The sequence below is a fragment of the Anolis carolinensis genome, chromosome 1, assembly GCF_035594765.1.
Source record: "Anolis carolinensis isolate JA03-04 chromosome 1, rAnoCar3.1.pri, whole genome shotgun sequence".
NCBI classification, from domain to species: domain Eukaryota; kingdom Metazoa; phylum Chordata; class Lepidosauria; order Squamata; family Dactyloidae; genus Anolis; species Anolis carolinensis.
Genome location: NC_085841.1, coordinates 2,579,263 through 2,594,719, shown reverse-complemented (window position 1 = coordinate 2,594,719; position 15,457 = coordinate 2,579,263). Strand labels below are relative to the sequence as shown.

Genomic DNA, 15,457 nt, shown 5'->3' with positions numbered 1-15,457 from the left:
AGCAGACTATCATCGAGGCAAAAATGTCGTATTATGCTTCCTTGATAGTGTCTGCGAGCTCACACCCAGCACAATTATTTAAGATCATTAGATCCCTGACAAAGGTCCCTTCTGTTCCAAACAATAATGACCTGGCTCCTTCTGCTGAGGTTTTCCAGAGCTATTTTGCAGACAAGATCTCGCTTCTTCGCCGGGAACTCCCTGCCACGATGGATACAGTAACTGAACTTGAGACTCCTTGGCCACTCTCTGGGCCCATCCTGGACCGGTTTACCCCGCTGGATGCAGAGGCTGTCGACAGGATCATGACTGCAGCTAGGCCGACCACCTGCTCCCTCGATCCGTGTCCCTCCTGGCTAGTAAAATCCTGCCTAGATGGATTACGTGAACCTCTGTTGAATATAATAAATAGCTCCCTTGAGCAAGGAGTTTTCCCAGAGGGTTTAAAGGAGGCATCGGTATCTCCGCTGCTGAAGAAACCAGACTTAGATCGTTCGGTTCCCGCTAGCTACCGCCCAGTGTCGAACCTTCCGTTTCTGGGCAAGCTGGTTGAGAGAGCAGCAGTGGAACAGTTGCAGCAGTTCCTCAATGACACAGCCGGACTTGATCCCTTCCAGTCCGGCTTCCGTAAGGGGCACGGAACGGAGACTGTGCTGGTCGCCATCACAGACCAACTTTGCTGCCAGAGGGATCAAGGCGGATCAGCGCTGCTCGTGGTATTGGATCTCACAGCAGCATTTGATACGGTCGACCACAATCTATTGACCCACCGCCTAGCCATGACGGGGGTTAGGGGGATACCCCTGAAATGGGTGTCCTCCTTCCTCCAAAATCGGGGACAGCGGGTGGTGAGGGAAGGGTTGGTTTTCGCGTGGTCTCCACTAACTTGTCGGGTCCCACAGGGAGCTATTCTCTCTCCTCTATTATTTAACATCTATATGCGACCGCTTGCCCGACTGGTGCGGAGCTTTAGGCTCGAGTGCCACCAGTACGCTGATGACACTCAGCTCATTCTGAGGATGGAGGGCCAGCCGGACTCCGTACCCGATAGTTTCCATCAGTGCCTTGAAGCCGTTACTGGATGGTTGCGTGCCAGCAGGTTGAGGGTGAATCCAGCGAAGACGGAGATCCTTTGGCTGGGCCGTCCGGGTGGGAGGGAGATCCAGCTGCCTACCCTGGATGGTGAGACACTACGTCCGTCATCTTCAGTAAAAAGTCTTGGTGTCTTATTGGACCCTCTGCTCACAATGGAGGCCCAGGTCTCTGCTGTGAGCAGATCTGCGTTTTTCCATCTATGTCAGGCTAGGCGACTGGCTCCCTACCTATCTAGGAACGACCTGGCGACGGTGATCCAGGCGACGGTCATCTCGAGGCTCGACTACTGTAACGCCCTCTACATTGGCCTTCCTCTGTCAGTGATCCGGAAACTGAAGCTGGTGCAAAACGCGGCAGCTCGTCTTCTCGCCGGGGTGCTGGCGAGGTGGCGTATCACCCCAATTCTTCAACAGCTGCACTGGCTACCGATTGAGTACCGGATTACTTTCAAGATACTAGTACTAACTTTCAAGGCCTTACATGGTCTGGGGCCAGCGTACCTGAGGGCCCGCTTATCACCCTACCAACCCCAGAGATTACTTCGGTCCGAAGACCAAAATTTGCTTGAAGTCCCTAACATACGGACTTATCATTTGTCTTCCACTAGGCAGAGAGCCTTCTCGATTGTAGCCCCTCAATTATGGAATGCCTTGCCAGTGGAAACTCGAACCACCCGAGACTTACTTGCCTTTCGGAAAGCCTGCAAAACCTTGCTCTTCCGACAAGCGTTCAATGGGTGAAAGACTCGGGGCTATGTCTGTTTTTATTGTTGCTTTTATTGTTGCTTTTATTGTTTTTATTGCTATTTTAAAGCCAAGTGTATTGTTTTAATCTATTTTTGTAAACCGCTCCGAGCCAAACCGGGAGTAGCGGTATATAAGTTTAATAATAATAATAATAATAATAATAAAAGCGGACCTGGGACCCATTGTGAGATGGGGGACAGCCCAGTAATCTTTCTGTCCCTCAGCATTTAGCATATCCTAGTAATTTAGGGATACCCGTTATCCGTCATCCTTTAATATTGGAAAGAACCTTTCCTTTCTGCTTGCCTGCCTGCCTAAACTTCCTTTAGCCATACATATGTTCGACCCAATGAAATAAATGTGATGCTCCAGTATTAGGATTTCCTCTTCCTTCCTTCCATCAATCCTCTCTCCCTTCTTTCTTTTTGGATTCATCCCTTCTTTTTAAAGAACCATTTGGTATCTGTGCATGCACCTGAAGCCGTGATGTCTGCATTTCTTGTATTTCCATTTTCAACATGACCCATGAAGGAAAAGGGGGGAAATCTTGGAAGTAAAGTAGGTTTCTGGCTTTCTTTATTGATCTTTCGCTTCTTTTTTGACCAGGGAAATGAAGATTCTATGAAGTCACATTTTGGGTGCAGTAAGAAAACCAATAATACAGGAAGAAGAAATCCCTTCGAGGTGATGATCTTGCTGAATTCTTGATCTCACAGATAAGAAAGAAAAAAGAAGAGCCTAGTATCTATATTGCATTTCAACACCCATATCATTATTGACATGAAGCAGAAAGATTTTAAATGCCTGGAGTGTGGAAAGAGCTTCAGTCATCATTCAGGACTACATAGACATCAAAGGACTCACACTGGTGAGAAGCCCTATGAATGCCAGGAGTGTGGACAGAACTTCAGTCATGAATCAAATCTATGTTCACATCAAAGGACTCACACTGGGGAGAAACCTTACAAATGCCTGGAGTGTGGACAGAACTTCGCTCGGAGTTCAAATCTACGCTCACATCAAAAGACTCACACTGGGGAGAGACCCTATACATGCCTGGAGTGTGGACACAGTTTCATCCATAATTCACATCTGCGTTCACATCAAAGGACTCACACTGGGGAGAAACCCTATATATGCCCGGAGTGTGGACAAAGCTTCACTCATGATTCCAGTCTACGTTCGCATCAAAGGACTCACTCGGGGGAGAAACCCTATAAATGCCTGGAATGTGGACAGAGCTTTATTCACAGTGGAAATCTACGTTCACATCAAAGGACACACACTGGGGAGAAGCCCTATGAATGCCTGGAATGTGGACAGAACTTCGCTCATTATTCAGGTCTACATTCACATCAAAGGACTCACACTGGGGAGAAACCCTATAACTGCCTGGAGTGTGGGAAGAGCTTCACTAAGAATTTCAATTTACGTTTACATCAAAGGACTCACACTGGAGAGAAACCCTATACATGCCTGGAGTGTGGACAGAGCTTCACTCATAGTACAGGTCTACGTTCACATCAAAGGACTCACACTGGGGAGAAGCCCTATGAATGCCTGGAATGTGGACAGAACTTTGCTCATTATTCAGGTCTACATTCACATCAAAGGACTCACACTGGGGAGAAACCATATACATGCCTGGAGTGTGGGAAGAGCTTCACTAAGAATTTCAATTTACGTTTACATCAAAGGACTCACACTGGGGAGAAACCATATACATGCCTGGAATGTGGACAGAGCTTCCCTTATAATTCAGGTCTACGTTCACATCAAAGGACTCACACTGGGGAGAAACCCTATAAATGTCTGGAGTGTGGGCAGAGCTTCACTCATAGTTCAGGTCTACGTACACATCAAAGGACTCACACTGGGGAGAAACCCTATACATGCCTGGAGTGTGGACACAGCTTCACTGATAACTCAAATCTGCGTTCACATCAAAGGACTCACACTGGGGAGAAACCCTATACATGCCTTGAGTGTGGACAAAGTTTCATCCATAATGGAAGTCTACGTTTTCATCAAAAGATTCATACTGGAGAGAACCTCTATAAATACTTGGAGTGGACAGACCTTTTCCCATAATTCAGGTCTATATTCACATCAAAAGACTGACTCTGGGGAGAAGCCCTATAAATGCCTGGAGTGTGGACAGAGCTTCACTGTGAGTGGAAATCCACGTTCACATCAAAGGACTCACTGGGAAGAAACGCTACAAATGCCTGTGGTGTGGACACAGCTTCACTCAGAATTCAAATCTGCATTTGCATCAAAGGACTCATGCTGGCAAGAAAGCCTAGAAACACATAGAGTGTGGAAAGAACTTCTCTTAAGAGTCAAATCTGCATAACCATGTAATTCACTTTGGAGAGAACAGTGGTATTTGGCCCCAGAAAGACACTTTAAAACAAAGCTTTCCAAACTTTTCATTTTGGTGACACACATTTTAAACATTCATCCTTTTGTGACATGGTAATTCAGTTTAACTGTCAAATCAGAGGTTAAACCAACTTCTTATAAGATTTTATATATATATATAATATAATAATAATAATAAACTTTATTTTTAACCCGCCCTCTCTCCCCGGAGGGACTTAGTGCTGCTTCCAAAAATGAAAAATGGCAAACATTCAATGCCATGTGCAAATAACAAATTAAATAAATTAAAACAAACAGTTAACAACAGTTAAAATAGAACAATTGACAATCTTGCCTATAACATATAACTCAGACTTCATAAGTAACACCTTAAGCCAGTGATTCTCAACCCTTGGGTCCCGAGATGTTTTGGCCTTCAACTCCGCAAAATCTTAACAGCTGGTAAATTGGCTGGGATTTCTGGGACTTGTAGGCCAAAACATTTGGGGACCCACAGATTGAGAACCACTGCCTTAAGTAGTTAGTCTATTAAAATCTCTATAGAATATAAAAATATACTATATAAAATATATAGCTCTCCAATGAGGTGAGGTAATTGTTGTCAACATAGTCAGATGAGTTAGAATTTGTGGTAACAACTATTCATCTTTCTCTCCATAAATTAACGTACAAAAGTAAGTTTTAATTGTTTCTTGAAGGAGAGGAGAGAAGGGGCTGTTCTGATTTCTTTAAGGAGGGCGTACCATAGGGAAGGGGCGACCACGGAAAAGGCCCCCACTCTCGTTCCCACCAGCCATGCTTGAGATGGGGGTGGGACCAAGAGGAAGGTCCCCTTCGTTGATCGCAGTGTCCGGGAGGGTTTGTAGGGGTGTGGTTTGTCAAATAGTCTTGGCCCAAACTGTTTAGGGCTTTATAGATAATAACCAGGCACTTTGTTATCATTATATTTTATTTTCTTAATTACAAAATTATCAATTTAGTGAAAATTACTGCAACTGAATCAACAAATTGTGCAAATAACGAAACTTGTAACAGAGCCTACACTTGAACAGCCCAACACTCTCCTTCTGTAGTGATTAAACCTCTCTGGGTGCTTTCAAACATAATCTTTGATGGTGTTTCCGTGGCTGGTTGAAGGGGGCTGGACTGGATGCCCTTTGGAGGTCTCTTCCACCCCCAGTGAAGTATATATTGCCTGGGAGTCTGGAGTCTACTCTGGAGGAGTTTGAGCTAAGGTTGGATGCCGGTTTTTTTGAGAGGGGTTCGACTGCCTTCTTTCCTGACTGAAAGGGGTTGGACTGGATGCCCTTTGGGGATCTCTTCTAGTAGGGAAGGGAAACCATTTTTCATATGATGTGCCTCTGTACTACAGCTGAGACAATCGTGTCATGGCACACAGTCTAGAAAGCTTTGATCTAAGACATAAAAAGGCAGTGCTTGTTAATGCTGAAAAATGAGAGCCCAGTGTTGAAATACTTTTATCGTATTGTGGCGCCTTTGCAGAAAGGCCCAGAAATATTGGACTCAAATGGATACCATCGTGGATGAAAAATATTAAGATTAGATTTACAATGAGACCAAGGCTTTGTTTCATTGGAATTTATGAAATAAATATTTATGAATTAGAGGAGTGTTGGTAAAAGTAAAAGTGTACTTCCATAGGATTATCTAAGAAGAGTTGAATAATAAGGGATACAATCAACACAGTGTGAAGTTCTTAGAATTAGATGCAGGCCTGCTTTTTTCTTTGTGTGTTTGTTTACTTTGTGTATCTATATAGTATTTTATTGGTGTGTTTTTTTCTGATTTATTTTTGTAGTTTGTTTTGGTAGCCACTCTGCTGTACAATTTTAGCATTACATATTATAAAATTACTATGTTTCTCTCTTCATAGAAATGTGTTTGCAAAAAGGGAATTTAGAAGGGTCAAAATATCACAGGCTGGAATGGCAGATAGAGATGGGTTTAATATATCATTTAATTTCCTTTTGAATATTGTTTTCCACCTATACGTCAGTCGCATAGCTCTGAGTTTGATTTTTATGCTTCAGTTGTTAAATCAATACAGTGTTTTGATTGTCTGTTGTTCTTTTGGGTATTACTTTGGTTTTCATTGCTGCACATCTGAATCCAGCATTTCAAGACAGCTGTCCTTCCATATTTGCAGGTGTAGTTTTCATGGACGATGATGATGATAATAAAAACTGTATTTCCTAACATCCTCTCCTCAAAGCTGATTACAACATAGCTAAAATCATCTAAACTATTCTATAAAATGCAGTAATAATAGTTATTCATATAGTAAGGGTAAAGGTTTTCCCATGGCATTAAGTCCAGTTGTATGTGTTGTTGAAGGCTTTCATGGCCGGGATCACAGGGTTGTTGTATGTCTTTCGGGCTGTGTGGCCATGTTCCAGAAGTATTTTCTCCTGACGTTTCGCCCACATCTATGGCAGGCATCCTCAGGATACCATACCTCACAACCTCTGAGGATGCCTGCCATAGATGTGGGCGAAACATCAGGAGAGAATACTTCTGGAACATGGCCACACAGCCCGAAAGACATACAACAAGTCCAGTTGTGTCCGACTCTGGGGTTTGTGCTCATCTCCATTTCTAAGCCGAAGAGCCGGCATTGTCCATAGACACCTCCAAGGTCATGTGGCCAGCATGACTGCATGGAGTGTCGTTATCTTCTTGTCTAACCTATTGATCTATTCACATTTGCATGTCTGCAGTGCCTTTCATGTTCCTTGACTCCTGTTAGGGCAATGCTGCTGCATTTGGTGGTCTCTATGTAGACTTGTCCACAGCTGCATGGTATACGGTAGTCTTCTGCAGAGGTGAGATGATCCCTCTTGTCCTTTGCTGAACATAACATTTGTTGGATTTTCTTATTAGGTCTGTAGATAGTTTGTAGGTTGTGTTTCTTCATCAGCTTGCCTATGCAGTCAGTGGTTCCCTTGATGTATATGGTAAGAACACTTTTCCTCTGGGTGGATCTTTGGCTTGACTCTCATGGCTTGTTCTTGGCTTTGCAGCTCTTCTGATGTCTGTGGTGGAGTATCCATTGGCCTCAAGAGCCCAGTTTAGGTGGTTTAGTTCACCTTAGAGGAGGTGAGGTTTGCAGATTGCAGAGGTTGTGCACGGTCTGTCAGGGCTTTGATTGTGCTTCTTTTTTTGACTTGAGTGATGGTTGGAGTTTTTATGAAGGTATTTATCCGTGTGTGTAGGTTTTCAGTAAACTGTGTGGCCCAATTGTTGATTGGGTTTGCAGATGACTAAAACATCTAGAAATGGCAGTTTTCCACGGTGAATTGGATGTTTGGGTGGATGCTGTTGAGGTGGTCCAGGAACTTGCTGAGTTCTTCTCCATGGCTCCAAATGGTGAAGGTGTCATCAATATATCTGAATCATATAGTTGGCTTTTTTGGTGCTGTTTCTAGGGCTTGTTTTTCAAAGTGTTCCATGAAAAAAAAATGCTACTACTGGGATAAGAGGGCTTCCCATGGCCACTCCATCTTTCTGTTCATAAAATTCATTGTCCCACTGAAAGTAGCTTGTTGTGAGGCAATGGTGAAACAGGGCTGTGATATCTTCTGGGAAGTTTTCTTTGATTAGTGCGATGGTGTCCACTACCGGGACCATAGTAAATAGGGACACCACATCGAAGCTGATCAGAATGTCCTTGGTGCTTAGCCTGAGGTTGCTGATTTTTTCTGTGAAGTTTGCTGAGTCCTTGATGTAGTGTGTGGTGAGCCCAATATGGGTTTGTAGCTGTGTAGCCAGAAATTTTGCCAGGTTGTATGTTGGGGATCCAGTGGCACTCATAATGGGTCTGAATGGGATGGAATCCTTGTAGATTTTCAGGAGTCCATAAAGCCTAGGTATGAGGGCTTCCGATTTGCACAGTTGTTGGCATAGGTCCAGGTTAATGGAGGAGTTCTTGATCAGAGTGTTAGTTTTTCTGGTGATTTTGTTAGTTGGGTCTTGTTTTAGTTTTTTATATATTGTGAGATCCAGAAATCTGATCTTTTCATTTTATTGTTCTGTTTCCATGATTACTGTGGCATTCCCCTTGTCAGCTGGGAGAATGATGATTTCTGAACTGAGTTGAGGTTTTTGATGGCTTGTATTTCTTTCCTCGTTATGCCTTTCTCAGGATCCTTGCTGTTTCCACTCCTGCTTCCTCTGCTCCTTCACTGATTTGACATTAGCAGTGATGTTTTCTATTGGGACCCTGGTGGGTGGTAACATCAAAATTTCCTCCTTTTGCTAGTATGGATACTTGGTCGTCAGTGAGTTGTCTGTCAGTCAGGTTGATGATGGTCCATGACATATCCTGTTCTGGTTTTGGCTGTTGCTTTTGGTATTTGTCGAATTTTGGTTTTGTTTTTTGGTGTGGAGAGCCATGTCTTTCTCCATTTTTCTGTAGGTGAGGTTGTCTATTTTATCCCAGTCCTGGGTGTTCATCTTTTGGCTGGTGTTGATATGGAGGTGCATCAGTTCTTTGTCTGTGTTTGCGAGTTCTTTGCGGATGGTGTGAATTCTCTCAAGAGGTTGCGTTCCAGGCGGTGGTGGTGTTTTGAAAGTCCTTTTGGCTGCGAGAAATGATGGGATAATATCCGTGGTGAATTGGATGTTTTCATGGAGGAACCGCAGGATGTTCACAAATTTGTCAGGGCACCCCATTTTTTGGAGGATGGTCCAGAGAGCACTGCGATTCACTGTATCAAATGCCTTTGCAAGGTCAATGAATGCCATGTACAGAGGTTGATTTTGTTCCCTGCATTTTTCTTGGAGCTGTCGTGTAGTGAAGATCATGTCCACTGTTCCCCTGGAGGGGCGGAAGCCATTCTGGGAGGGTGTCTTCTGAGACGGGTATAAGGCAGTTTGCAAGGATTCTTGCGAGAATTTTACCAGCGGAGGTTAGAAAGGGAGATACCTCGATAGTTTCCACAGTTTTTTCTTTCCCCATTTTTGAAAAGGGTGATAATGGTGGCATCCTTGAAGTCTGCTGGGATTTTCTCGGTCATCCACACTTTTTCAGTGATCTGGTAGAGTTGTTCTGCCAGTTCAGGTCCACCGTCTTTAAAGACTTCAGCAGGGATCCCACCAGGTCTGCTGGTTTTGTTATTTTTTTTGTTGGCTGATGGCATTGCTGACTTCCTCCAGACTAGGCAGCGCTGCAAGCTCATCCTTGGTTTGTTGTTGTGGGATTTATGAGAGAACCTCTTTCAGCCGATTTGGAGCTGCGATTCAGGAGGTTGTGGTAGTGCTCTTTCCAACGTATTGCAATAGATTTTTTGTCTTTCAGAAGTTTGGTTCCATCTGAGGAGCATAGAGAGTGTATGGCATGATTTCTTGGTCCGTAGATGACCTTGGTGGCTTAAAAAAAATCCCTGATCATCATGGATATCTGCCAAGTGTTGGAATTCTTCAGCTTTCTTTGTCCACCAGGTGTTCTAGAGTTCTCTGGTCCTTCTTTGGACCTCAGCTTTTGCGCTAGCGTAGATCTTTTTCTTAGAAGCACTGTTGGTGTCTCTCTGCCATGTTTGAAAGGCTTTCCTTTTCTTATCAATTAACTCCTGAATTCGTCATTTTTGTCAAACCAGTCTTAATGTTTCCTAGTTTGATAGTGCTTTCTTCACAGGCTGTGATGATGGAGTTCTTCAGTTTGTTCCAATGTTCCTCAATATTTTCAAGATGTTCTATGAGTAGATGATCCTTTAATGTTGTCTGAAGAAGGGCTCATTTGGAGGGCTCTTGAAGATCTTGGACATTCATTTTTCACCTTGTCTTTCTTCCGTGGAGTCTGTGTGTGGGGGCGATCTTGATAGCCATCATGGATTGGATTAACCTATGGTCTGTCCAGCGGTCATCAGCGCCTATCATAGGTCTTGTGAGAAGCACGTTGGGGTGGTCTCTGGTACGTGTAATTACATAGTCTAAGAGGTGCCAATGCTTTGACTGGGAGTGCTTCCATGATGTCTTGAACTTGTTTTTTTTTTGGCGGAAGAGTGTGTTGGTGATGACAAGGTTGTGTTCCGCACATTTGGTGAGAAGAAGGATGCCATTTGAGTTGCTGCTTCCAACCCCATCTTTCCCTATGGTACTTGGCTATAGGTTGAAGTCTCGTCCAACTCCTACATTAAAATCCCCAAGGAGGATGATTTGTCCTCCTTAGGTACTCCCTTTAAATCTTAGTTCATTGTCTTGGACAACCCAGACAATGAACGCCCCAAATGCAGGACCGCTATTATTACAAGGGAGCTGGGGTGCTTTAACATCGACATAGCAGCACTTCAGGAGAAAAAATTGAGAAAATTGGGGTTTAATACATTATTTAAGGTCCTTTGGAAAAATGTTTTCCATCGATATGCCAGTTATCTGGGTTTGATTTGTATGCTTGTTATTAAATATATGCAGTGTTTTGATCATCTGTTGCTTTTTTGGGTGTGACTTTGGTTTTCATTGCAGCACATCTGAATCTGGCATTTCAATACAGCTGTCCTTCCATATTTGCACGAGTAGTTTTTGATGGTGGTGATGGTGAAGATGATAATTTGTAATAATTTTATTTCTTACCCTCCTTTCCCTTTGAAAATGAATTCTGTTCCTGGTTTGTAAGTGTTATTTCCTGTTTAACTGTGTGGTCCTTATCTTGAAATAAGTTGTTTTAGTCCAGGAACTTTGTTTTGGTGACTGCCACAAACTATGTTGTGTGATTGAGACACTATGAGATATTCATTGCAAAACTATAGCAAAATGTACTGCAGAACGTCTCTCCAGCAGGAACAAAGTTTTGCAGATTAATAAACTTTTTTGATGTTTTCACTTCACTTCACTTTATTTCTTAATTAGTTGCTCTCCACCAGAGTGCTCCGAGCGACTTACAATTTAAAACATAATTCCACAATATAAAAACATTCAACATAAAAACATTCAGCAGTGACTATTTGGCAAATTAGATCTGATTTACTTAAATGCACAACCAAACAGCCAAGTCTTGAGCGCTTTTCCAAAAGGTCGCAACTCCGACATTTTTATGATAGAGCCAATTAGAAAATCATATTTATAATCCTGGAACAAAAATAATGTTACATAGCGTAAGAGGAGCCTCTGGTGGTGCAGCAGATTAAACCGCTGAGCTGCTGAACTTGCAGTTCAAATCCAGGAAATTGGGTGAGCTCCTGCTGTTAGCCTCAGCTTCTGCCAACCTAGCAGTTCAAAACATGCAAATGTGAGTAGATCAATAGGTACTCCTGCAGTGCTCCATGCAGTCATGCGAGCCACATGACCTTGGAGGGGTCTATGGATAACGCTGACTCTTTGGCTTAGAAATGGAGATGAGCACCAACCCCCAGTGTCGGACATTACTAGACATCATGTCAGGGGAAAACCTTTACCTTTAACCACTGTAATAGGAGCATGTTCATTAACAGATTAATTTACATCCTCTCTAAATATGAACCAACATTCATGAGAAAATTGAAATAATTATTTGATGGAGTCTAGTTAGTGCGTTATACCTTGAATTAAATCTTAGGCATCGGCAGCCACAAAAGGGATTTCAAAGGGGGTCCATAGTGAAGAAAAGGTGGGGAACCAGTTCTGAAGACAATACAAAACTTTTTCTTCCTCCGCATCTCTATTTAAGCCATTGGTTCTCAACCTTCCTATTGCTGCGACCCCTTGATACAGTTCCTCATGTTGTAACCCCCCAACCATAAAACTATTTTTGTTGCTACTTCATATCTGTCATTTTGGTACTGTTATGAATCGTAATGTAAATATCTGATATGCAGGTTGTATTTTCATTCACTGGACCAAATTTGGCACAAATACTCAATACACCCACATTTGAATACTGGTGGGATTGGTGGGGGGATTGATTTTGTCATTTGGGAGTTGTAGTTGCTGGGATTTATAGTTCAGCTAATAATAATAAACTTTATTTGTATACCACCCTATCTCCCCACAGGGACTCAATCAGAGCATTCAGAACTTCACCAATGATGTAATTGAACCAACCTTGCCACACAGAACTCCCACAACCAGCAGAAAATACTGGAAGGGTTTGATGGGCACTGATTTTGAGTTTGGGAGTTGTAGTTCATCTACATCCAGAGAGCACTGTGCACTCAAACAATGATTAATCTGGACCAAACTTGGCATGAATTTTCAATATGCCCAAATTTGAATATTGGTGAAGTTTGATGAAAATAGACCTTGACATTTGGGAGTTGTAGCTGAAGGAATTTATAGTTCACCTACAATCAAAGAGCTCCTTAAACCCAACAACAATAGAATTTGGCCAACCTTCCCACACAGAACCCCCATGACCAACAGAAAATACTGGTTTTGGCAACCCCTCTGACACCCCCTCATGACCCCCCCCCCAGGGGTCCTGACCCCTAGGTTGAGAAACTATGATTTAAGCCCAAGGATGAAGGGATGGGGAGGACCACAGAATCCAGAGCTTCAGCCCTGCTCCGGTTTTAGGTGAAAGTGGGGTGATGTGGGGGGGGGGGGGGGGATAGGAGGAGGGAGGACCACTTTGACTCAGTAGGCCCGGGGAAAGGGATAGCAAGAACAGAGAAGTATTTGTATATCTGAACTCAGGGGAGCAGGCTGTTTGCCTCTGAGGTGTCACCTTCATGAGGCTGTAAGATGACTGCCTGGTAAATATTTGCACAGCATTCATTGCACAGCTTGCAAGGTGTTAGTGTTTATCAAGAAAAATCCTTTCTGTGTGATGTGGAGTGCCATTGAATGTTGATTGTTGACCAGTTCCTTTCATTTGAAGCTACAAACACAGTTTTTAGAAATAGTTCCATCTGAAAAATAAAATCCAACAAATTTTGGGACTATTTGTGGTTTAATAAGGTAGGGTTAGGGACTCCAGGAAAAAAATAGTTTGCAGCAAGAGAAACTAGTACTTTGAGTCCCATTTCATAGAATCATAGAGTTGGAAGAGACCTCACGGGCCATCCAGTCCAACCCCCTGCCAAGAAGCAGGAAAATCTAAATCAAAGCACCCCTGACAGATGGCCATCCAGCCTCTGCTGAAAAGCCTCCAGGGATTCTTGGAAGACGCCGATTTTCTGGACCAGTCTGGCTTCAGACCTGGGTACATTACTGAAACGGCTTTGGTCGCCTTGGTGGATGACCTCCGCAGGGAACTGGACAGGAGGAGTGTGACCGTGCTGGTTCTCCTGGACATCTCAATGGCTTTCGATACCATCGACCATGGTATCCTGGGACGGCTCTCTGGATTGGGCCTTGAGGGCACAGCTCTGCTGTGGTTCCAGTCCTTTCTGGAGGGTCGATCCCAGATGGTGAAGCTGGGGGACACCTGCTCGGACCCCTTGCCATTGACCTGTGGGGTCCCGCAAGGTTCTATTCTGTCCCCCATGCTTTTTAACATCTACATGAAACCGCTGGGAGAGGTCATCCGGAGTTTTGGAGTTTGGTGTCATCTCTACACAGATGATACCCAACTCTACTCTTTTCCACCTAAATCCAAGGAAGCCCCTCAGATTCTGGACCAGTGCCTGGCCGCTGTGTTGGCCTGGATGAGGGCAAACAAGCTGAGGCTTAATCCTGACAAGACAGAGGCCCTCCAGGTCAGTTGTATGTCTGATGGGGGTATTGGGTGGCAACCTGTGCTTGACGGGGTCGCACTCCCCCTGAAGGCGCAGGTCCGCAGCTTGAGGGTCCTCCTGGACTCAGCGTTGACGCTTGATTCTCATGTGTCAGCGGTGCCTGGGAGGGTCTTTGCACAATTAAAACTTGTGCGCCAGCTGCGACCATACCTCGAGAAGTCGGATATGACCATAGTGGTCCATGCCTTAGTTACCTCTAGACTGGACTATTGCAATGCACTCTACGTGGGGCTGCCCTTGAAGACAGCCCGGAAACTGCAATTTGTCCAGCGCTCGGCAGCCAGGCTTCTAACTGGAGCAAATTATAGGGGGCGTTCAACACCCCTGTTCAAGGAGCTCCATTGGCTGCCGTTTATTTTCTGAGCCCAATTCAAGGTGCAGGTTATTACCTACAAAGCCTTAAACGGTTTGGGACCCACCTACTTCCTGACCGCATTTCCCCCTATGAACCTGCACGGTCTCTTCGCTCGTCGGGGGAGGCCCTCCTCTTGTTCCCACCACCCTCGCAGTCGCGGTTGGTGGGGACAAGGGAGAGGGCCTCCTCTGTCGTGGCCCCCCGGCTCTGGAACTCTCTACCCAGGGAGATCAGGCAGGCCCCTACCCTCCTTACTTTTCGGAAGAGCCTGAAAACTTGGCTCTTCCAACAGGCCTTTGGTGACTGACTTCTATAGTAAAGGACTGATCTGTTACCTATTTTATCTTATTGCACTTTATTCCTTTAGCCGGCCATAGTTTCCCTTGTTTTCACCTTCCCCAGCACTTTAATTGGGACAATAGTTCTGGTATTGTCCTCCCCCCCCCCCCCCCCCTGTAACTGACACTACTGACACTTTTTTTTTTGGCCCAGTTCCTTTTAGGAGCCAACCCAGGATTTTATCGAAGTATGTCTATTTTATGTGACCTTATTAGTTTTATTATCTGTTTTATTGTTGGTTAATTTGTTTTATTGTTGTGTTTTTACATTGCCTGTTTAGCCTGGGCTTGGCCCCATGTAAGCCGCCCCGAGTCCCTTCGGAGAGATGGGTGGGGTATAAAAATAAAATATTTATTATTATTATTATTTTATTATTATGACACAGCAAACAAGATAGATATGCTGGATTTCATATCACAAAATCACAAGTCGAACACTTCCCAAGTGTCTAGGACTTGTGATGTATTTTTGGATGATGCGTGCAGATCCCAGCAGGGTGGCCTTTTGCAGTTGGCAGATCGTAATTTTGTCAATGTCTATTGTTTCCAAATGCTGGTTGAGATCTTTTGGCACGGCACCCAATGTGCCAATCACCACCGGGACCACCTGCACTGGTTTCTGCCAGAGTCTTTGCAGTTCAATCTTGAGGTCCTGAGAGCGGCTGAGTTTTTCCTGTTGTTTTTCGTCAGTGCGACTGTCACCTGGGATGGCAACATCAATGATCCAAACCTTTTTCTTTTCCACAACTGTGATGTCTGGTGTGTTGTGTTCCAGAACTTTGTCAGTCTGGATTCGGAAGTCCCACAGTATCTTTGCGTGCTCATTTTCCAATACTTTTGCAGGTTTGTGATCCCACCAGTTCTTTACTG

At 44.1% G+C, this 15,457-nt stretch overlaps 2 protein-coding genes across 2 annotated transcripts in view; both read left to right on the top strand.

Moving 5' to 3' along the window:
* The window catches only part of LOC134292289 (zinc finger protein 658B-like), a 63,956-nt gene extending 57,649 nt beyond the window's left edge, over positions 1-6,307 (top strand). Inside the window, exon 2 of the mRNA XM_062968785.1 lies at positions 2,448-6,307. Within this exon, the coding sequence (XP_062824855.1) occupies positions 2,622-3,932 (1,311 nt within the window). The 5' untranslated portion in view covers positions 2,448-2,621 and the 3' untranslated portion in view covers positions 3,933-6,307. The remainder of the gene's footprint in view (positions 1-2,447) is intronic.
* Positions 1-15,457, top strand: part of LOC100552489 (zinc finger protein 420) — a 55,681-nt gene that overhangs the window by 12,997 nt on the left and 27,227 nt on the right. The window lies entirely within an intron of this gene.